Here is a 23,293-nt window from a genome sequence, read left to right as displayed (position 1 = left end):
TCTAAAGTTTCACTGAAAGGCAAGAAATGGATTTCAAAGCATACAGGGGTAGAATGGTAGCTTCTGAAAAAGGCAAACTTCAAAATATCCTTTTGAACTCTTGAATGTTAAAAAATATTTGACATCAGTTAGGAAATATTTGGTAAAAATCAAAACAAACAATTCGTCCAAGTGTAATGTTACGTTTGTTCCAAGACATAGAGGGAACTGAAAGCAACACAGCTGTCTGCCGTAGTAACTATTATTACGGCTGCAAAAGAGAAAGTAACAGAAGGGAGGCTTTGCAATGGGGTGAAGGGGGGGGGTGCTCAAACAGTTAAAGGGACAGGACATCACAATTAAGAGCTTGTTTTCAAGAAACAAATTATCATCAGATTATAAACTCTTTGGAAATAGCGGGGGGGGGGGGGAGGAGGAATACCTCAGGAACCATAAAGACTTGCCAGAGGTTTCTGGGGGAGGTTTTGGTTGTTGAAGCAGAGTCTCGGTAATACTGCCTGGCTGTTTTGGCTGGATCTAGAAATGCAGCAGGATGCCGAGTATTGAACTGTTTTGTTTTTGTTTTCAGCTTGGGGGAAAAATCTTTAACATAAGAACAGCTCACTCCTGCTCTATTATTCTATAACAACAATTAGTGATGGGGCCAGTCCAGCTCCACTGCTGCAAATAAGCTCCTACTTATACAGCCCCCGGAAATCCCCAGCCACTTCCCGAGACCTAACAAATGTTTACACCGCTGTAGGCCCTGTTGCCGGGGCTGATCCCCAGGGCATTGCGGTCTCCCTGGAGAGAGGATGCTTCAGGCAGCAGCTCCAGGAGGGAGAGGGGTTTGCACTGCAGGCAGTTACCGCTATGTCTCTGAGCGGCCGTTACCTTCCCCTTTTCGCTCGAAGAACAGAGCATTTCCCAGCAGAGGGTAACAGGGGCTGACCCCTGGAATCGGCTTCAGCGCCTTCCACTTCCCCAGGTAATCCAGCAGCAGGCGGAACGTGAAGGCTGCCAGCAGCGTGAAGAGCAGAGTGACGACTCCGGCCCCCCAGTAGAGCAGCCGGTCCCCGTCCTGAGCCAGCTGCAGAGCCCCCATCGCTGCCCCGAGCCCGGCCGCTGGGCGTGCACTGAGCCGCAGTCCCGGGAACAGTTCCGCTCTCCCCGCCGCCGGGCCGGGGTACTGCGCCAGGGGACTCCAGGAGGCGGAGCCCGAGCCCCGAGGCTGGGCAGGAGGGAAAGAGGCTGGGGAACAAAGGAGTGGCAGGGAAGGAGGGCTCCCCAGAGAAGTTTGCAAGAGGGAGAAGAGCAGCAACTGTAGCAGCAGAGGAAGGAAACGCTGCTGTGATCTATGGCTGCTCTTGTTCTCACTGTGTAACCAGGGATCGGCAGCAGGTGGTGACACGACCACAGGGCAGTGGAAAGACCACGAAGGTGGGAAGCATCAGAGAGGACAGACTCAGCGAAGGCACAGAATCCATGCAACTCCCTCAGCTTCAGTTAGGCCACATGCCTGCAGCAAAGGGTAAAGTGTGGCCCCAGAAGTAAATACTTCAGCTTTCAGCAGCCATGGACCAGGAGCCCCACTCTGAATGTGAGACCCCTGAGCCTGTGCAGCTGGGATCTGAACTTGGAGGGTCAGGTGAGGTCTCCCTGTAGTTGTCAGTGACCCTAATTACTGCTGCTCATAGTTAGAGGGGTGAAACCATTTTTCACTCCACTACTGCAGGGCGCAGGGCACAACTCCCAGCCTTGTGGGCAACACTGAGAATACATTCAGGACACAGGCAATATTACAGAGGGGAGCAGGGAGAGGGACAAACTACAACAACCAAGTATAATCATGAGTTGATACCCTGTGAGGTGGAGGGTCCCAGAGCTCAGTCCTCCAGCCCAAGCCAGGAAGTCTACACAGCAATGAAACAGCCCTGCCGCTCAACCTGTGAGCCCAAGTCCACTGGCTCCCCTCTTAGGTCAGTGGAAGCACTCCTGGTGAAGACGCGCACCATTGGCCCAAGGAGGGTAGCTGGATGTGAATCACTGCAGAAATTACTGCGCTGGCTGTTGTAGTAATGTAAAATGTAGTTAGATGAGGCCCTGAAACATAAACCCTTGTATCAGAGGCCTGGTATGAGGCCTAAGGCCTGAACTAAAATGAGATTCAGCTTGGTGAAAGGTATGTTGATGCCACAGTTAACTCTGATTATGTCTGAGTATTAAACTGAGGCTACGGCCTAACTTCCTCAATCCCTATAACTCTGTTTCAAGGGCAGTCACAGTAATTATCTTCCTCCCTACTTAATTGCTGTCCTGAATAACAGTGGGGGAGGTCTGGATATTAGGAAAAACTTTTACAAGGAGGGTGGTGAAGCACTGGAATGGGTTACCTAGGGAGGTGGTGGAATCTCCATCCTTAGAGGTTTTTAAGGCCCAGCTTGACAAAACTCTGGCTGGGATGATTTATTTGGGGTTGGTCTGGCTTTGAGCAGGGGCTTTGACTAGATGACTTCCTGAGGTCTCTTCCAACCCTAATCTTTTATGATTCTTACATAACATGAGGGAAAATGGAACAACCAAACAGGAATACAGGATTAAGTCAGTCATAAAACTATTGGACACATAATTGTGCCTCTATCCTGCTTCATGCATAATAAAAAGCCCTACCCTTACAGTAAACTGCAGTAGCAAAGGGGAAGGAGTCTCTCTCTCTCTCTCACTTGTTGGCATGCATGTACACTCAGCCCCAGCCCCTCTCCCCTGTCTCAGAGGCTGCTCCACGCACACTGGAACAGACGCGCTTCCGAGGAAGAGTCGCGTGTCTCCCGGCAGAGTTTTATTGCATTTTTCTACATGGGGGTCACAGAAACATGCAAGCCATATGAATTCTGCACCCCCACATTGGCGCAGAATCCCCCCACGAGTAACATATGTACAAGAAACATAGGGGATTAGGAAAGTAGGTGTGAACTCTATACACCACAATCGTAGTGAATAGTTTGTAGATATATGCAAATATGTCCCCATTTTATTAAACAGCTATTTTATTATTATTATTAATAGAGATGCTATTTGTGATTTTCATGTATTTTACCATCCAGCTCTTATTCAGTATTGAACCCAGAAGGAAGCCTCTAACAGACTGAATAATTTTCCTTCTCTTACCCCTTTATGCATAATAAAGGATAGAATCCAGTAAAGGTTCCTACTTATATTAGACTGTTTAGGAATCCTTATTTCTTTCTTATTCTTCACTAGGATTTCTACCATCTTAAAGTTAGAGTCTCACTGCCCCTCACAAACACAATCTTCATGTGTGGCTTCCTATTTCTGAAGTCCCAGAGTTCATCACTCCTCAAAGTCTCATTTGCTTTGGTCTGTGTCTATTCTCTACACGAAGTGGAAACAATTACCAAGGCCTCCTTAAAGAAGCTACCTAGGATATTATTTCTCCTTTTCCTCAGAATACTTGTCAGGATTCTTAACTAAGTTCCACAATAGCTATACTGGGACTCTCCAATATCACTCTGTGACACAAAGACTCCTTGCCAATGGGTCCCTCGGTCTTTGCAAACAACTCTCACCCCAGACCTGACAAACACTACACCAAACACTTCTTAGAGGATATTTATCCATAAACAGTAAAATGTAAGGTATCTACAGAAAGCTCATAACTTCTCAAGATTCATAATCATTGCAAGATTGCAAGGTAATATTTAAGGCATAATGTATTTATACAGAAAGCATGCTTTATAGACTTGGAGTAAAAGTTAGTCATCAAAGGATAATATGTCTCTGTGATGACCCATGCAAGAATGAGGGAGTTGCCACCTTGCCCTGGTTAGCCAGTGATGCAATACCAGGCTCAATTTTCTAGCGTTGCTCCATCCCTAGACTATCAATGGAAAACATCAGAGACAACCACAAACAGTCCAAACCACTTGGATGTAAAAAAGGAACATTGCAACAGACAGGGGTTTGCCATGGCTGTGAATAAAGACAAAAAAGACTGATTCAGAATAATGGGTGGTGAAGAAAGACCCTCTGCATCCTTTCACTGAAGAGACATCTTGGGGATCAGGGATGTTCTCAAGAAAAATTGGATCCCGGTTCCTGTGAAGCCAGCCAAGCCTGCAAGAGACTGAACTTGGGGGGAGGAGGGGGGAGAAATGACCCACTTGTACTTTATTAGATAGGAAAGGTAACTGTTAATAAGTATAGACCCAGGTTTGCATTTTACTGTTTTGTATTACCACCATTTATGTACATCACTCTCTTTTTTCTAATTAACTCTCCATTTTTTCTTACAATAAAACAAAGTAGGTTTATTTAAGTGCTCACAAGCGCTGTATGTTACACCAGAGTTGGGGGGTGGGAGGGGATGAGGGTGTTTAAGGTAAAACTGGTAAAGGGATACACAACACTGTTAGGTGCACAGGATCTGGGATTTCTGTGAATAGCCACTGTCACGGAGTGGATATCACAGGAGAAAGATTCAAGGGACTGGTTTGCATATATTGTTAGCCTGCAAGTCAAAGTCAGGGCTGGCACAGCACAGAGAGTGCTTGAGTAGCTGGTGGTGTTAGGCTGCTGACACCCAGCTAGGGGCAGGCAGGACTCTCTCAGGCTGGAGGCAGGGAGAACAAGGTGACTCACAGGCCGGGTGCCCTGAGAATCATCACACACACCTCTTATACAATAAAGTTGGGGGTCTTTTTCACCTCTATGTTCCACTATTCTATGTCTCATACAGGGAAGCAATACTCTATAATACTAAGATTATGTCACAGAGGTCACGGATTCTGTGACTGTCAGAGACCTCCATGACATTTTCCTTCCCCAGGGTGGCAGGCCAGAGCTGTCAGCTGGTGAGGGCCCTGGAGCTCTGAGCCACCAAGGGAGGTGGGAGCCCCACAGCTCTCAGATGCAGTAGGTGGCGGGGGGACCCAGCGCTCTGAGCCACTAAGGGTGGCAGAGGGACATCGGTGCTCCCAGTCACTGCAGTTCTGACCCACTGTGGGTGGACCCCAGAGCTCCCAGCCACCCCAGGCAGCGGGTGCTGGACACACCCCTCCTTCTAAAGTGGGACTCAGGTCTCAGGCCTGCTCCCATCAGTCCCATTTTGTCAGTTATTTTTCTTCCATTAATTTTTTTTTAATTGCTCGTGACCGGTCCCTGACTTTTGCTAAAAATAACTGGGACAAAATCTTAATACTAACTAATCTATATTTTTGTGAGACATGGCCTCTTCTATCAATAATTTGGGTTCTTGTATTTCCATCTCACTTGAAGGTGATGCCTTGTGACCTTTAGAGCAAGACCTAGACAAATTTCTCCGTTTGACCTGTCTCCGAGGCTTCAGACACTAGGAAAGAACAAAAAGTATTAAGGAGCTTATAGCTAATTGCTTGCTGGTCTGTTTGGAAATGTTTATACAATCTTGAATCCAACAGAAAACATATTTAACTTGAAGTAGACTACTCAAGAAGTGTCTTAATTTAACACAGGCATAATATTGAGTTTGACACTCAAACATCATATCCAAGATAAACACAACACTCCTCTTATGAGTTAAATATCATCACATATTTCCCTTAGAATATTTTAATACTTAGAAATGCTTATTAAAAAGGTTAGGGATAGCTCAGTGGTTTGAGCATTGGCCTGCTAAACCCAGGGTTGTGAGTTCAATCCTTGAGGGGGCCACTTAAGGATCTGGGGCAAAATCAGTACTTGGTCCTGCTAGTGAAGACAGGGAGCTGGACTCTATGACCTTTTGGGGTCCCTTCCAGTTCTTTGAGATAAGTATAATTATTTTCCTGTAAAACTTGCTACTTTAAAAGGCACTATCACTGTAGACACTCTTTTAATTGTAACAGATTATACTATAGACTCTACCCTTGGCTAGACTAGCTCAATTTTTTATTTTTGGGGGAGTCAAATTTTTGAAAGACTCCTACCCATTCTACTTTCCACCCAATTTCAAAAATGGTTTAATAAAATAGCACTAGTTCTTTTAGCATAGTATTGTTTCCCTAAATCACGTATAGTCTCTGTCTCAGGAGAAGTTTTGTTCCCCCACGCTGTTCACCCTCTACAGCTGTGACTAGTGTTGCTTCAGCCAACCAGTGGTGTTCATGCTGTGTCAGTAAGATGGCCATTTTGTTGAACAAATTTTGCTTTTGCTGTCAAAAAATATATACCAACTCAGCTTCCTCTCCACTATTTTTTCCATCAGCCACCTAATTCCTTCCATACTGGCTTTTCACCAGTTGCCTGGCCCATTCCATTATTTCTCATCCCAGACACTTTAGTGATCCCTACACGGCGTAGTGATCTCAGGCTCAGACTCAGGTTTAAGCCAAAACTCCCCTACTGTCCACACACAAAGCCTTATGACCTGTGCCAGAAACCTCTCAGGCCTGTAGCCTCACCCAGGCATATGGGTCCAAGCCAGAGTCCCACTGTGGCATGGGTAAAAGCCAGTCATTTTACAATGTGGACACAGCTGATGCCTGGGTCACCAAGCTCAAATCCAGAGAGTCTGCCAGCACTATCTCACAATCCCCTAGGCCTGTGTCCCCCAACCCTTCTACCCCAAACTTACCACTTGATTCCCAGGAACCGGAAGCACTCTCCTGGTTCAAATACAACTCTCTGTGTTTAACCCTTCCTTTCCATGCAGACTGCTCAACTGTAAACACTGTTAATCTACTGTGTGTTAGCTATGTCCGTCACTAAGAAGAAACCCTACATCAAGCACATTGCTAGCTGACCAGAGGAACACAACCAGATTCTGGTAAAACTGCAGTGGAAGGAGAGCAAGACATTTGACTTCACCAGAGCACAAGAAATGATCATGGGTACAAAAGTATCTTGGAAAATCTGGGAGCATTGGGGAACCACCAGCATGTGATCAATACCAGGAGCAAGTTAAGCAGCTGAAGACCACTTATTGCCAAACCACGGGTGCTAACTACACCTCAGAGCACTCCCCATCAGTATCCCCTACCTCTTCTACAAGCAATCAGATTGGCTGCTGGGAACTGTGCCAAGCAAAGAGCTCACAGTGCTGCATGACAATTTCCTGAGCAGGGATGGCTGATAAGAAGTAGTGTTGTTCCATGAACAGGGGACAGGACTGGGACTCAGGAGACCTGGATTCTATTCTCACCTCTGCTACTGACCTGCTGGGTGATTTGGGAAAGTCACTAAAAGTTGTAGGGGAAATGGGGACAGAGAAATTTAGTCTGTCTTGTCTAATTAATTAACTATTAATTAATTTAATTAATTAAACTATTTAGACTGTAGACTCTCTGGGGCAGGGATTGTTACCTATTGTGTATATGTACAGGACTAACACACTGGAGTCCTGATCCTGACAGTGCCCTCTAGGCACTACTGCACTACATATAATGAATAACAAAAAAAATTAAGTTACTTTTTGTTTTTTTTGTATGGTCTAAAAAGATGCAAGGACTATGAAATGCTGCCTCTATTCATTAAGTAAATATTTTAATGTTAAAATAAATCTGCTGAAGGATTAGATACAGGAATTTTTATTAGGTTTTACATTAGTACGTAACATTAAAAAACTTCAATAATAACTGGGTTGGTAAGTGAGAACTGTCTTATTCACAGGTCAGCGAGCAGGTTCAAATCTTGAGAATGTATGGAATAATTCAGCCTAACAAGACAACTGTTGTTTCCTGAGACCAACTCCATTTGAGCTACAGAACACTTAACATATTGAACAGCTTAATTACTAATAATGAATGAAATACAGCTCTCTAATCACTGTTCAGATGAAGATAAATTAAACAAGGAAGAAAGGCTAGGGGCAGGCAATTTTTACAAAGAGCAACAGAAAAAGTCTGACACTAGAAAAGAGAAAGGACATAATAGGGATAAACACTGGGTAGTACAAACTCTTATTTAAAAAGACATTAACTTTGTACATAATCAGTGCAGGGACAATCCAAAATGCCTGTAACACTGGAGAGGGGAAGGGGAATACAGCTACAGGGATTTGAGCAGGTTGTTACTTGCTTCTGCCAACAGAGAAGCAGAACTATGAAGTTGCTTCCCAAATGAAGGACTAAGTCAGTGTATGTGTGTGAAAGAGACAGTGGCCTCATCTTTACCCTGGAAAGACACCAAATTCCTACAGTCCAGATTTAAACCATTGGTTTTATTTTCTTTTTCTTTCATTTTGTTCCAGTCTCTGCTGATGCTACTTTTGAACAAGGCCATACACATATGCCCAGGACTGGAAGACGAAGCAGCATACAGTATGCTGCAGTACTCTTTCTTTATTCTTTGTGACAGTAGCTAATAGGCCGAGAAGTATAGTCCTCCATTTACTGCCATGGATTTTCTATCTCTTTCAAAGTTGTATTAAGAGGCTACTTGAAATCTCTTCCTGGAAGTGGATGGATTTCTTTGAAAGGATTTGGAGTAATGTTGTGAGCCTGAAAATACAAAACATTATTTGTTAAGTGTACCATAACCAAAAGTCACACCAACCCTGTATTTGGGTTGCTTCTGTAGGCCTCCTTTAGAAGAACATTTATTAGCTTGATTGTATTCACACACGTCACCTTTTTTTATCCACGTAGTTCTTTTGGTTTGTATTAGTTTCTCTGGACAATGCTTTAACTAAAGAATTATCCAAAACTCAGGAAAACCTACAATTCTCAGAAATGAGAATGGACACACAATGTGTGGAATGGCAGACTTTCATTGTCTGAATGGAACCTAACATAAAAATTACTGCTTTATCCCAGAAGTTAGAGAGCCCCATATAAATACCGAATTCCACATCCAGTACCTGCTTGTTTTGCTGGTACAGCAAAGGAAAGACCTTAGCTGAAATCCAACAATGATTTAATTTAATTTAAGATTTGATTTAAAGAACATTATAAACAAAACATTTCTATTTTCTTTTTCACATTAAAATTACTTGTTTATGTTGAATACACTAATAATGAATGAGGGACTTGTACACTTCGTAGCTCATGTAAGCCAAGCTTATCGCACACATCAGGGGCTCCTTGCATCCCTCCATTTCCCCCCACCTCCAGCTTCTTATGTGTCACCATACCATCCCCCTCTTTTTCAGGGACTCCCTGCAACTCCCCCCCAGTCTCCTCGCTGCCAGAGGTTCTGTGTGCCCCCAATTTCTCTTTCCTCCCATGTAAGGGCCAATCCTTTCTACCCGCTAATGCCAGTGGCTCTGTGTCTCCTTATTCCCACTTCATCCCATGCACTCCTCCCCTCATCTCCCTATGCCAAAGGGTCTGTCTCCCTCCTTCCCCCCATGCAAGGGGCTTCCAAATATCCCCCCCCACTCTCCCCATCCCCCTTGGCAGGGACTCTGCTTGCAAATCTTTCACCTTTTCCCCCATGCCACTCATAATAATTGCCACCCATTCCCTCTCTTGCCCCAAAAAATAATAGGGTTCTGGCCACTGATGCTTAGAAGGGACTCGGATATTTTGGAATTGATTAGATGCAGTGTTCAAAAGTTTTCGCATTACATAGATAGACAGACAAACAGAGAAATGCCATCAAGTTGGGTGTAAAGCTTTTGCAACCTCAGCCAATAAAAAATCATAATTATATGGAGTATATTTAGACATTTTATAATCTAGTGTGGAATGTCATGTGCAATACACATCTATGAGTGTCTGAAAAAAATTATAAACAAACACTGCCACTGTTGCCATTTATATGGAACCTACAATGAGGGGATTGCACTTCATAGCTTTTGTAGGCCGAGCTTATTATACACACCAGGGGCTCCTTGCATTCCTCCACGCCCTCCTTCCCACCCCGCAAAAGCTCCCTGCATGCTGCCCTCCCATTCCCCTCTATTTCAGGAACTCCACCAATCTTCTCCCTGCCAGGGGCTCTGTGTGCCTCCCCATTTCCCTCTCCACCCATACCAGGGTCTCCATTATCCCCATCATTCCCACTTCTTCCATGCTCTCCTTTCTCCTCTTCCTCCCATGTCAGAGGCTCTGTGTGCTCCACACCAGGTTCCCCCAATTTCCCCTTCACCAGGAGTTCTGTGCAGTACAGCTTTTTTTTATATTAATCTTTTGGTTTTGCTTACCTGTTAAAAAGCCTTGACCTGTCCATGTATTGTTAGCAAAATCCATGGGCGTCAATGACCTTTTATGAGGGGTGTCTGACTGTAAAAAGGGGGGAAATATTTTTGTTCATTATGGTCCTCTCACAGATTAAGGATCTGATTGTGACTTTCGCACCATAGCCTAGCACAGAGGTCAGTGGCGGAGTTGCACTGCCCTAGAAGGAGTATAAGAGAAATTGTGCCTCCACAGGCATCTTTCTTGCATATGGAGGTTGTGCAATCTGCTTCATTCATTAGGATGCAGCAGATCTCTCTTCCCAGCACACTAACCCCACTCTTCAGACCAGTGTAGATAGGGTGCAGGAACGTGGTCCCACCCTCTTTTAGACATCCTGCTCTCTGGAGGGAGTAGGAGTAAGCAGTCCCTGGGCTCCTGAGATCACAAGGTCTGCTACTGTGGGAGGCTGTTTTGCAGTCATATAAAAGTGGTGGTGGCAGTGGCGGGGAGGCAGGTGTCCTGCATCTCTCTCTGCCCCCGCCTTCCACAGATGTCTGGCCCAACATCTCTAATCACATAAAAACCCACCCTGAATGTGTGAGTTGTGTTGGGTCTTGAAAACTGATCAATAATGACAGTTCGTTCTCTAAGTGGTCGTCGCTCTGTACTGTCAGGTACTGCACTTGACACTCTACTATGAGGATACCGCCCTCTATGCTGAAAGAGAAAAAGAAAATTGAGCATTGAAATAAATGCAAATATTGGCATGGCGAAAATAAGAATCCTTTTGACCTTCGCTTAAATTAAAAGAAAAAAAAAAGCAAAGAGCTAATTCTCCACTAAGTAAAAGGCTCAAGTTAAGAGTTTTTAAAATTACTAGGTTGGGCTTTTCAATTGGATTTCAAGTGTCTAAAAATTAAGATAACATGTTTTATAGAGAGTAGGAGGGGGTAAGTGTAATTGCAAGAGGTTCTATTTAAGACTAAGAATGATAGCTGTGTTAATAGCATGTGTCTATGTCTCATGTTCTACATAATTTGAGAGGGTTATGCTAGACCTACTGTACCTATGATAAAAGATGTCTAGGAGGGTCTCCCACCTCCCAGGTGAGTCCTCTAACCACTGGGTTTTTAGTAGAAGGAGTGGGGGTGCAGGACCACCACTTTTCATGAGAAAGGACTGCCTTGGCTACAATGACTAATTCCAGGAAAGAGGTTACAGCTAGGAATCCTGAGCAGAGGGAAGCACCTCCCTCCCAGCACAGAGTTAGGCACCTAGCATCCTTTGAGGGGCAGCGCTTAGACCTCACCCCTCTCCTCAACATTTCTACTGGCTAGGTTATGCAGCTCCTGCTCAGTTTGCTGGCTTCTGTGAATCCTTTTTTAGGCATCTAACTCTCTCCATGCATTGTATAGGGAATCTGGGCACCTAATTTAGGGTTGCAATTTCCACTAGGCGAGAGGATGCCAAGTGCTAGGTGCTGCTACCTCATAATCTTTAACATATCTATCCTCACAAAAACCCCTGTGAGATAGAGCAGTGCTATTATTTCCATTTTAGAGATGGGGAAGTGAGGCACAGTGAAGCTAAGTGACATGCTCACAGTCACACAGGAAGTCTTTGCCAGAGTAGGGAGTTGAACCAGGGTCTTCTAAGTCCTAGGATAGTGCCTCAACTGCTACACCATCCTTCCTCTCATAAAGGAGCATAAAAACATACAAAACCATAAAGGTTATGGGTTTCTTCATGTATGTCCATATTTATAATTTTAAAAATATTGGGAAGTACATTATTCAAACTGAAATAATTTCAAAATTCTAGTTTACTTTTCATCATTTTTCTCTTTTCTTGTACTTCATGCTTCTTGGACAATGAAAATGGAACAGTTTCACTTTTATTTATATTCACTTTTAGTCAATTTCATTTTCTACTTCTCACACACTAGCACAATGTAACAAAACACTGCAAGGCAATATATAAATCTAAAACACAAATATAAAATTCATTTATATCTGCTCTTTAGAAATTCAAGAACAAATTATTTAATTTAAAAAAAATGTCTTTAAAATGACCTACATTTGGGGCCTAAAATACCTCCCAATATCCCTTCAAATGTAACTATAAACTCTCACATATGTTAAGGCCTTGTATCACAATAAAATATGATTGAATGCAATTCTCCCCAAAGTACTAATTTCAACTAGTGATGCAAAGTGGGTTTGGGGAATTTTTTTTGTTTTTATTTTTTTGTTCAAGTTACTGATGGTCTTTAACAATATTAACAAGTACACATCTTACAAAGCCTTGCCGTGATCCAGGTACTGAAAGATACTGTTCAACAGCCTCTGTGTTTATTGGTGGTAACTTGTTCCGGGCTGTATGTACAAGTGGAGAGGACAAGCGATCTAAGCCAGTATACCTGTAGGATTCAGATTAAACAGATTTCATATTCCATCTAATACACCAGGGACAACATTTCTTAATACGTTTAAGTTACTGTAAATAGCAGAACACTTAATGCAGTGGCAGCTCTCAGAACAATGCTTTATGTATGCTTCATTTTTCTGTATGAAGTGTGGAATCTTTCAGAAATCTCAGCGCTAGTTCCCAAATCTTTTACAATACTTCACTAAGCCCTGTAACAATTAATGCTCTTGTTCAAGTTCAGCAAGGTCTTGACCTCAAGGAAGAAGAAAGTGAAACTAAAAACTCACAGTTTAGTTCCCCTAAGGACTTCATCACTGTACACATTAGGAGTCTTTGAACATAGTGGGTCTGAAGTGAGAGATGGTAGCCTACGATGGGTTGGCATTTTCCTAGAAGATGCCAGCAGTACCCGAGATGATGAGAGAATACTGTTATCAGTAATTCGCCCCCGCCGATTCCGCACTGAGTTGAGAACACTGGAGCCTATGTTATGTTGTTTGTCTTCTTGTTCATTCCTAGAGAGAAAACAAAACAAACACACACTTTTTAGAAGAATATAATTGTTACTTATACAAATTAAAACTCAGTCAATATCTATTATTGACAGAAAGATGTCTGCATTTTTAATTACATTTTTGAAATCCCAAAGCATATTTTATATGGCCAAAATAACAAAGTACAGCATAAAAAAGTATACTATTTCCATATCAATATTTACTGTATCTTGTCTGCCAAGCCTGCATGCCTCTGTTGGAGTGGTTTAGCTTGAATTGTCATGACGCCATTCAAATCACTATAAAAATTGCTGGAGAAACGGTGAACCTAAAGAGAGCAAAAAAATAAATGTATTTAACCTTTCAGTCTCATTACCTTCTTCAAAGCAAGGCTTCAAAAACCCCAAAACTCACATAGTTAGGTCAAAAGATGCTTAAAAACTATGCAAGAGAAATCCCACTTCAGATCATAATGGAACATTTCTCCCCTATATAAGATAAAATGCAAATAAATAAGGGTCAATACTCCACAAAACAAAGCTTGAAAACTAAGACTAACAATACATATTACAAGAAATAATTATTTAATATTATCACTGCAAACATAAGTAATATGTACCCCACTATTTATTTCTATTATAGGCAGAGTTGGCAGCAATGACTATAATTAAGGTTGCTTTTCCATTCTATTGTAAGTAACTGAAAACAGGGCCCTATAACTTTGCCTAAAGTTTTTTCTTCAGGCTAATAATTTTTTTTATTATGTGTCCACTTCAGGCTATTATATATAATTTATTTGGTTACTTTTTGAAATGTTTCAGATAAAATGGTTCGGCCATTTCTGAGAATGAGGTTAGTGAAATATATGTTCTGTTAATATTAAAAAGTTCTTACAACCACTTTACAGAGAAGCTCTACCATGCTTTGGAGTAGGGACTCAAAAATTTAGCAGAGGAGTCGCTGTGGGGACAGAGAGGTGACTTGAAATGCCCCCATGAAAATCCATCCAAATTTGGCCACATTATAAACCTCTGACCATTGCTGTCTGCACTTGCTTCAGTAAAGGTTTGTTAGAGGATGGCAGCTAAATTCTCAAAATATTACTCAAGCTCAAGGCTGCAGGGGCAGAACAGGACTTTTTTTTTGGCTGCAATTTACTCCTGGCTCCTGGGCCACTACAGTGCCAAGCACTGGAACTACACTGCAGGGAAAATTCGATCTAAGCTACGCAATTTGAGTTACGTGAATAGTGTAACTCAAATCGATGTAGTTTAGATCTACTTATTGCGGGGTCGACACTATGCGATGTCGATGGGAGATGCTCGCCTGTCAACTCCCCCTACTCTTCTCAATCCGGTGGAGTACAGGAGTCAACAGGAGAGTGATCTGCGGTCGATTTAGTGGGTCTTCACTAGTGCACCACCAGTGCATAGATCACCACTCATTGATCCCCCGTTAAGTGTAGACAAGCCCTAAGAGCAGAGAGGCTGTCTCTCCTATTTTCTCAAAGCTCCCCCTGTGGCCGCCTAGGAAGCATGGAGGAGGAGAAGAAGAAAGCTGCTTGAATGCAGGGGCAGGGGCAGGGACATGCTGTATGGAATAGGGATAGGCTATGGGAAACAGAAGCATAGGGGACAGAGTCAGAAAGGGACAGGCTAGAGGAAAGAGGCAGAAGAGTATGTAACTGCTAGAGCATACTCACCTCCAGAAACTCAAATAGAACCCAAGATTCCCAAGTTCCAACACTGAGGCAGACTCTGAACAAGTCTCTTTGTCCACCAACCCATAATGCAGTGGGGAGCAGAGAGAGAAAAGGACCAACTAAGACAATCTGATGTTAGGGGTTTTGAATGAGGGGAGTTAGGCTGGAACTTCACATGCACCTTGCAGGGAAGAGTTCTTTCATGGTTCTATTGAAAGGGAAGGGTTGTCTCTCAATATAAAGGGTATGATTTTCTGGAAGTGAATAGGAAATATTGCCATCTGTTTTTATAGCACCTAACACAATAAGGTCTCAATTCTAATTGGGGTCTTTGGGCTCTAAGTGGGGTCCAAATAAAAGGTGGTTATAACAATGATGTAGACTTGTGTTTTTTTAAAAAACAAACTCAAAGGTGGAAAGTCAGACTAAATACCTTAAATATGCATAATCAATAAAATGGAAACTTTTCTGATCTAAGTTAGAAAAGGCCTAGGCCAACTGAAAACAGAATTCTGTTTTGTGGAACAATATTTTACCTGAGATGGAACAAAATGTGAACCAAAAGATGTGCTTCGTGCCTCAGAGCCTCTTGATGGGGGGACACTTGCTGTATCTGCTGTAATACGGGAGACTAGTAGATGTGGCAATTTACTTGTAATAGCTTTCAATTTCTCCACCTGTTCATCATTCTCTGCACCAGTGTAGAATATACAAGTGATTAAGAAACAAATTTTTCTGCAGTTATACAAACTGATGATGGTAGGAAAATATCAGTGACTCAGATTTGACATATTATCTGCTAGATAAACAGTATTCAACATTTATTATAAATGTTATGACATTTTGTCTTAGATTAGTTTTAATTTAAATCTTTATGACATTTAAAAATAAACTAGTTGTCAGATTAAAAGCATTTATTTCTAAAAACATTTTCAAAATGACTGTATTTTCTCTGTCCGTGATAAATCAGTTGGGCCATGTATGTGGAAGAAATGTAAGTTGTTTTTATTTTTTAGAAAACACTGGTAAAACAGCTGAACATTATTGAAACATTCTCATGTAAGGTGTGTTAGAAACAGAAAAACGTATGAACAGAAGCAACCAAATGTCCTCTTAGTCCATTCCTGCCTGCAAAAAGCTGCATTGCTACTTTTTCAGTAAGTATAAGCCATTATTTCTATCATACCCTTAAATTTCTCAATGGTCCTAGCCCACATACTTTGCTTAACAGCCTATTCTCCACAAGTGGATGTCCTTCTTAGAGGAAAAGGTAGCAAACCTAAATCTCCCCCTCTTTAATTCATAATATTGAGCTAAACAATTCACTTGAGGCCTGAACAATTCTTGTGTAGTCTGGCAATAACACATGCAATACTCAGTTCTACCAGCATAGAATACTGCAAATATTTAACTTCTTCTACTTAGACCGTGTCTATACTACAGGGGCTATAGTGGCATAGTTACAGCACTGTAGCTATGCCAGCATAACTCCATAGTGTAGACACAGCTTAGAGCAATGGAATGGGTTTCTACATTGCTTAGGGAGGAGATGTTCCTCCTGAAATAGTAACTAGGTCAACAGAAGCATTCTTCTGTCAACCTAGCTGTGTCTATGCCAGTGGTTAGGTTGCATAGCTACACCACTCAGGGCTGTGAATATTTAAGTGTAGACCAGCCATAGTTTTAAAATGAATTTGAAGTTAATTATTTTACTAGTTTCCATTGATATATTTTTCCTTTTTATTTAAGATTGATTTTATGTATGTTTTTCTGGCATTGTTTCTTCAATTAATATACATTTTAAGAAACAATGCAGAGTCCATTAGCTTCTAAAGGCAACCCCATGCACATGCCAAAGCACAAAATTTCACCAAGAGTTAGTTCTTTACCTTCTGCTTTTCTGTGCAATAGTCTGTTAAAAACACCAGGAAGAATTAAATTTAATCACAGTGAACTATGTTCTTTCATCCTGTGTTAATCTCTGCATAACCCACAGTCAGCGTGGCTCTCTCTCCCCCTCTAGTGGCTGGACCACACAGAGTTTGATGAGTCTATACTGTGATTTTGCTAACAAACTCGGGTCTTTTAGCGTAAACACTAGATGCTAATGCTTTTAGATACCCAGGCCCCAGATTCAATCTCTACTGCTGACGAGCTTCCAAGGGGCATCATGTTACATAATGCACCAAGGATCTCTTTGCGCTTACTTGCACTGAAGCACTTCTTGTGAGAGACCTCCTCTCTTTATGGGCCTGATCCAAAGCCCACTGAAGTCAATAAGAATCTTTTCATTGGACGTGCATGCATTTTATAAAGTGCCATGTAAACACACAGTGACATTTAAGAAGATGAATAAAGATGTTTGCTAAGCCATATTTAATTAACATTAAATTACTGTTCCAAGTACAATTCTATAAGTGCCATCTACAAAAACTCTGAGTACCTGTGATAGCAGTTTCCCAGTTTTTTCTAATCAGCTCCTCCAATATTTCAACTATATTGCTCCAGACACCATCAAACACTTCAGCTGCCACTGCATCTTTGATACAGGCATTGGGAGAAACAGGAGGAATGCCACGTTTATTCCTCTTTCGAGCAAGCTGGGCTTTCTTTTGTTCCAAACTCTCATCATCACTAATGATTGAAGCAAATTCAGCTTTATTACCAAGTTCTACATGTTTTTGTTAACAAAAACAGTGAATCTAACATACTTTCTTATGGATCCAGAAAAGCATAAAATAGGTTTATATTTAAAAGATCAAGTTTCATATTATACATGATCCAAGTTCTGTTGGAAGAAAACAGAACTGCTCCAAACTGAAATTATGAATTGGTTTTACTTTGTTTTTTTTGCCTCTTGCTGATTGAATGGGGGTGGTAGCAACATGAAAAATTAAACTGGGGCATTATAGCAAGAAGTTTTTGAGGCTCTTGATATAGCAGCCATAGACATAGATAGTATTGCAGGAATGAGACAAAACTGATGGACTTGGGCATTTGGGGCTAGAATCCCACACCCCCTTACCTCACCACCACCTAAGGAAAATACCATTCCACCAGCTTTGAAGGGGGGAATATTAGGTAGAATAGATTCTTAGCTCCACATCCTGCTCATCCAGACACATTTGCCATGACCATGTGGAGTGACTTGGAGGGATTTCTGCAGCTTTGCCGGAGCAGGGAACCATGAAACCTCATGTGCCACACCCAGCCTTCCATTATTATATGAACATTTTCACCCCTCTTTATTTCTCTCTCTTCCTCTCTGGACTGGGGAACAGGTGTATCACAGAACCCTTACTCACTGCCTCAGGATACACTTAGTATGAAAAGAGCTTTCTGGAACTAAATTTTATTCTATGCTTGTTCTAACATTAACTATATCATATTACAATTTAACAAAATGAAAAAAAAAAATATTAAAAACAACCTCTATAATCTCAATTCAGAAAGGCCCCATCCTTGGCTGCATTCTAGATGTGCCGGTGGAAAGTGATGCTAATGATGGTGTAGCTGGCCCCAGAAGGATCAAACTAGTTCAGGAACAGGGGATCCTCTCTTGTGGAGAGGGCACAATGGTTCCTTTACCATAACTTCCCAACCCTACAGCCAGCGCTGGAGATGTGGTTTCCCTGCACTCTCACAACCCTCTTCAGGCTGCTTTAACTTATGCTGGGGGACACATAGGTAGCCCAGGGTTGGGGGGAACAGAGAGGGGGCTTAAAATCACTTTTGTATCCCCCCTTTTTGAGCTATACGGTGTACTTCTGAACCACAGCTGAGAGTGAGGACTAAGGAATTTTCTAAATTAATTGGAAGTAGGTTTAGAGAAAAGCAAAGCACAGGTTTTAAGCAATTTCATGATAGTTTCTCATTATATTCTCCAAAAAATATATAATTTATTTACAGCTCCTTGTTGTCAAAAGCAAGATACTCTTCAATTTTTCCATCCACCTCATAGATTTCTTCTTCCAGGAATGAATACTCAGATGAGTCAGAAACAGAAATCCTTGGGGAACCACAGTCTAATGATTTGTGTACTGGGGATGCTATTGGAACTAGTTTAGATCCCGAAATGCACAGCCTGAAACAAAAGAATTAGAATTAAATATACATGGAAAGAAGTGTAAATAGGCAGCTGCTGCATTATATTGAGGTGTTTTAAGGTTATTAAAATTATATGCGTATAAACTTATGAAAAGATATGATAGATCAAAGTGAAGTGCTTTTGACTAAGTAAATTTTATTTCCACTACACAAAGACAACATACTGAAATGATATCCTAATAAGGTCTTAAAAGCCCACAGTACAATTGCTGCACAATCAAGGAAACTCTTTGATAAAGCATACAAACTTTTCACTTATTTGATCATCTATAAGAGATAATGTTTATGTATTTGTGACTGAGGTTTTTTTATGTTAATGTGGTTACAGTTTAGTTGCTGTAAATATTAGGAATATATGAAAAAAATGTAATGTCAATAGAAATGTTTAAAAACTAACATATATGAAAATGTTAACATACTCTTTTGTGTTGCTAGTGCTTTCACAGAGGCCAAATAAAGATTTGGTGTACACCGAGCAAGTCGTTCTGCTCTGAAAATGCTGAAAGCCTTCATCTCTAGGAAAAAGGAGCTGTTTTCCTAAAATCCTGCAAAATATAAAATGTGAAGTAGTTACATGTAATCAAATCTGAATAACAGGAAGTGCAACAATGTGAAAAACACAGACACCTGCAATACAAACAAACAAACAGGTAGAAATAATTTAATAATAGCTCCCATACATTTATTCTGAGTAATTAATGGATATAAGGGGCCAGATCCTCAGATAATATAAAGTGGTGTAGCTGCACTGATGCCAGTAGAGCTATGCTAATTTAAACCAGTTGAGGATCTGGCCTATAAGCTTTAAAAATAGCCAGACATTTAATGAAAGGACAACAGATAACACCCACACTAGCTAAATGAACTATGTTATAAAAGTTGATTTGCACACAGAACATAAAACTCTCTCTCATATCAATAGTCCATCAGATAATATAGAAAGAGAAAATTTTAAAATAGATGGAGACCACGATCCCAATAGGGTTACTTTAACATCACTCTGCACAACTCTCTGGAGTAACACAAAAGTGACCTCCATGGCGACAAAGGATCTGACCCAAAATGTTTATAAAGGTGGCTGCTAATGTACGTTATTGAAATTGAGACCAGATAAGTGTAGGTTGTAATTGGGGGGAAACGTTTATTTTTCTTTTAATGTATACACAATCACTTTGTGAAACAGAAAATTTCAGATCATTATTTATCCGAGTAATGCTCATTACTTATTGCATTGCTTTCCACTAAACATTTGCAAGGGCTCTTGAGGGGAATCTACAGGTAATAAGCAGGAACTTGTATATTTCAATCTGAGATTCTCAGCTTCTTTCAAATACTTGGAAACTTTTCCTTAAGAAACCTACTTTTTCACTGAATGGCACCGTAAATAAGAAAGATCTGAGTCATGTTCGTTAGTCACTAACTCATTAATCATTAAAAATTCTCTACTTTATAAACTGACTCAGTAAGAAAAGGCCTTTTCTTTTAATAGGTTTGATCCCGTGCCTATTGAAATCAATGGCAATGTTCAGACGTAGTCTGAGCAACTAAATATGTTTTTACCTGTTCAAATGGAGACCAGTATGACTTACCTATTTTACAGAAAATGGAAGGACTGATTGTGAACCTCTTACTCACATTGGGGAACAATTACTCACAGCAGCAGTACCACTAGAGTCAATGGAGAAACTCTGGTAATTGCTCAACAATGTGAGTAAAGGTGTTCACAATCTAGCCCTGACTAAGAACTAAGGGGTTTTTTTTAACCTCAGAGTTAATTATTTTTGTACATGGCACATCATGCATTTTTCAATATTAGGTGGTACAAAATTACCTAAAATAAACTCGCTTAGCACCTGTAATTCAGCACTGGAATGTTCACATAACTTCTCGTACCTGGAAATATTTCTTCTAGAGCTGACATTCATGTCAGACAGGCTTTTTCTATATCACTAGAATTTTTCCATACCTTTCCAGTAATTCATAGATTCCAAGGCCAGAAGAGACCACTGTGATCATCTAGTCTGATCTCCTGTATTACACAGGCCATAGAACTTCCACAAAATAATTCCTAGAGCAGATATTTGAGAAAAACATCCAAACTTGATTTTAAAAAATGATCTGTGTGTGTGGAGGGGAGATATAGCTCTGAAAAATCTACATGACAGGATTTGCAAGAATGTTCCACTCAAGAGACAAGGACAAGGGGATATGGACTTGGAAGCCCAAAGATCCACAGAGAACTGAATGACCAATGCAATGGTCTCTCAAGAATCTAAAACGACAGTGCTGTGTGGCTCTCTTGCTAACACCTCCCCTAGTAGGATGGCTCCTTCAGAAATCATGTGGCTATAGTGCTAGAACTGTGCACTATTCCTCATTTAACAGGGTAGAAGGTTGCAGAGGCAAAGTTAATGTTGGTTCACTCATTAACTTGTACACATTTCCAAGCAGAAATCTACCAAGTTCCCAATGGAGCCAGTCACTCAGAACAACTGCTTCCAACCTCCATCCCCAGTCCTGACAAACACTTGCAATCCTTAACAAGAGGCTCTGGCAGATTACTGGAAAAGAAATGGAGCATACAGAAACAACCCAGACTAGAGAAGAACATGAGGAGCACTGTATCAAGCTTTCTTTTCTACTATACTCATCTTTTTTCAAAAAACTTAACAAAATAGTTAATGACACTCACATTCCATATCTAGTCTACCCAGTGTTGTTGTAGCTATGTCAGTCCCAGGATATTAGAGAAACAGAGTGGGTGAGGTAATATCTTTTATTGAACCAACTTGTCCCTCTCACCAACAAAAGTTGATCCAATAAAAGATATTACCTCATCCATCTTGTCTCTCTACTATCTAGTCTATAACCTTTAAATTAAGTTAATATATTTCCCTCCTGAATCATGTACCGTAGACAGGTTCAATCTACCTATTTCCTGGAGCTCATTAATAAGTTCCATTTACTTTTTACCATCATTATCAGAGCTAAGCCAGGAAATCATAAGTACCCAACTTTCATATGAAATCTAGTCCAGTGAAAATACTGTAAAAATGTAATCAGCTGAGAATGAATATATTGAATTAGCTACACTTCTACACAACAGCAGGATTTCTGCATATCCTGTGAATTGTTATAGCATTTAAAGAAAGGAAAGATTTTGTATAACAATATGGAAATGTTGCTTCAAGTTTATGTATTTAACATTTCCTGATTCACATAAAGGGTAGTAGTATTTATTAGTTATTATTATTGTCAGCCTTAACAACACATTCTAAATCGTTTTTCATTGACATTTGGTAATTATGATTCTCTGGAATCTTAAAACTAAAATCCTTTTAAAGATTAAGAGTTAGATTGTCCAGATACACATAGGCTCACATTAGAACGGTGTGGAGCCACCCTAAGACATTAAGAGTGTGCATATGTGCGCACACAAAGCAGTACCACTTTAATGGTGTTGTGTGACCCTCTGAGCACATAACAGGGCATCGTCCCATGGCTAATTCTCTTCCCTGCCCTTGTTGGGTGGTTTGCTGTGCTAGGGATTGAAGGAAAGAGCAGTACCTGTGTTCCGCGGGCACCTTGCACCACCATGAAAGAGCCAAGGACACTTTCTCCCTAAGTACATATCTCTCCATTTATAGAACTACTTATTGCTTTGCTAACATTTCACTTTGGTTTATATTGGTTTACATGACCCAGGATGGTGACATCACCATGGCCAAACACTGTTCCTGCAGCCTATGGACATTCTTTTCTCACTACTCCTAAAAAAGACAGCATTCAAAGGGCAGAATTGACAGCATGAGTGTCTTTGTATTGACTTCAAGGCAGTTAGGATTTTGCTGTATGTCTTCACTGAGGTTAGTTTTTATAAACATAGTATTAATTGCACTATTAGTTGTATTCTGTAAATATTAAAAGTCACTACTGAAATATGTTTCTTCTTTTCTCATATTAATTTTCACACACATTACTATTCTCATGATACTGCATTAATATAAAACCCTTTGCAATGATTACATTACTTAGGATGAATATCATGAGCAGGTAGAGCACTGAGAGCCCATGCGTGGCCAAGGACTAACACGCAGTTTGACCACTGAACTGCAGATGAATTTGAACACAATTCTGAAAATAATACTACAAATATAAGCCAATAAGAACAGCTCAGATTGAGATACCTAGAAAATAAATAAATTAATCAAACAAAATTCTGATAGCTTAGAACTAATTCTATTAAGCAATTCCCTTACCTCAGATGAAGAGACCGTTTGGTCCAGTCTTTACATTCTGCCTGCAGACTCTGGGTTTGAGAACTCACTTTTCCTTCAAACAACATTTCATCCACATCCCAGAATGACTGATGCACTCTTTGTGTATTAGCTTTGTCAAATTCCTACAAATTATAAGACTATATTTAGGAAATACATTTAAAATGAGAACCATATCAAATATACAACCTTTTTACATTTTTTATTATT

General features: G+C 40.8%; 2 protein-coding genes across 7 annotated transcripts in view; both read right to left on the bottom strand.

Moving 5' to 3' along the window:
• LOC101941793 (cytochrome P450 4V2-like) overlaps nucleotides 1-2,512 on the bottom strand; it is a 29,541-nt gene extending 27,029 nt beyond the window's left edge. For 2 of the 4 annotated variants that reach the window (XM_008168451.4, XM_008168452.4), the window contains exon 1: nucleotides 874-2,512. In XM_008168451.4, the coding sequence (XP_008166673.1) occupies nucleotides 874-1,084 (211 nt within the window). In that variant the 5' untranslated portion in view covers nucleotides 1,085-2,512. Of the gene's footprint in view, nucleotides 1-848 lie in introns of all 4 variants that reach the window. The other 2 variants (XM_065596796.1, XM_042841978.2) reach the window with 2 other exon arrangements.
• A 5,013-nt stretch (nucleotides 2,513-7,525) lies between these two features.
• Nucleotides 7,526-23,293, bottom strand: part of FAM149A (family with sequence similarity 149 member A) — a 72,461-nt gene continuing 56,693 nt past the window's right edge. For all 3 annotated transcript variants that reach the window (XM_005282046.5, XM_005282043.5, XM_042841977.2), the window contains exons 4-14: nucleotides 23,066-23,208; nucleotides 19,226-19,351; nucleotides 18,607-18,783; nucleotides 17,143-17,333; nucleotides 15,236-15,390; nucleotides 13,222-13,325; nucleotides 12,791-13,018; nucleotides 12,375-12,495; nucleotides 10,665-10,793; nucleotides 10,100-10,178; nucleotides 7,526-8,453 (exon numbers count right to left, since the gene is read on the bottom strand). In XM_005282046.5, the coding sequence (XP_005282103.3) occupies nucleotides 8,380-8,453; nucleotides 10,100-10,178; nucleotides 10,665-10,793; nucleotides 12,375-12,495; nucleotides 12,791-13,018; nucleotides 13,222-13,325; nucleotides 15,236-15,390; nucleotides 17,143-17,333; nucleotides 18,607-18,783; nucleotides 19,226-19,351; nucleotides 23,066-23,208 (1,527 nt within the window). In that variant the 3' untranslated portion in view covers nucleotides 7,526-8,379. The remainder of the gene's footprint in view (nucleotides 8,454-10,099; nucleotides 10,179-10,664; nucleotides 10,794-12,374; nucleotides 12,496-12,790; nucleotides 13,019-13,221; nucleotides 13,326-15,235; nucleotides 15,391-17,142; nucleotides 17,334-18,606; nucleotides 18,784-19,225; nucleotides 19,352-23,065; nucleotides 23,209-23,293) is intronic.

Source organism: Chrysemys picta, chromosome 5 (genome assembly GCF_011386835.1).
Source record: "Chrysemys picta bellii isolate R12L10 chromosome 5, ASM1138683v2, whole genome shotgun sequence".
In the NCBI taxonomy this organism is placed as follows: domain Eukaryota; kingdom Metazoa; phylum Chordata; order Testudines; family Emydidae; genus Chrysemys; species Chrysemys picta.
Note: the sequence above shows the minus strand (reverse complement) of the source record. Positions and strands in the feature narration are given on the sequence as shown.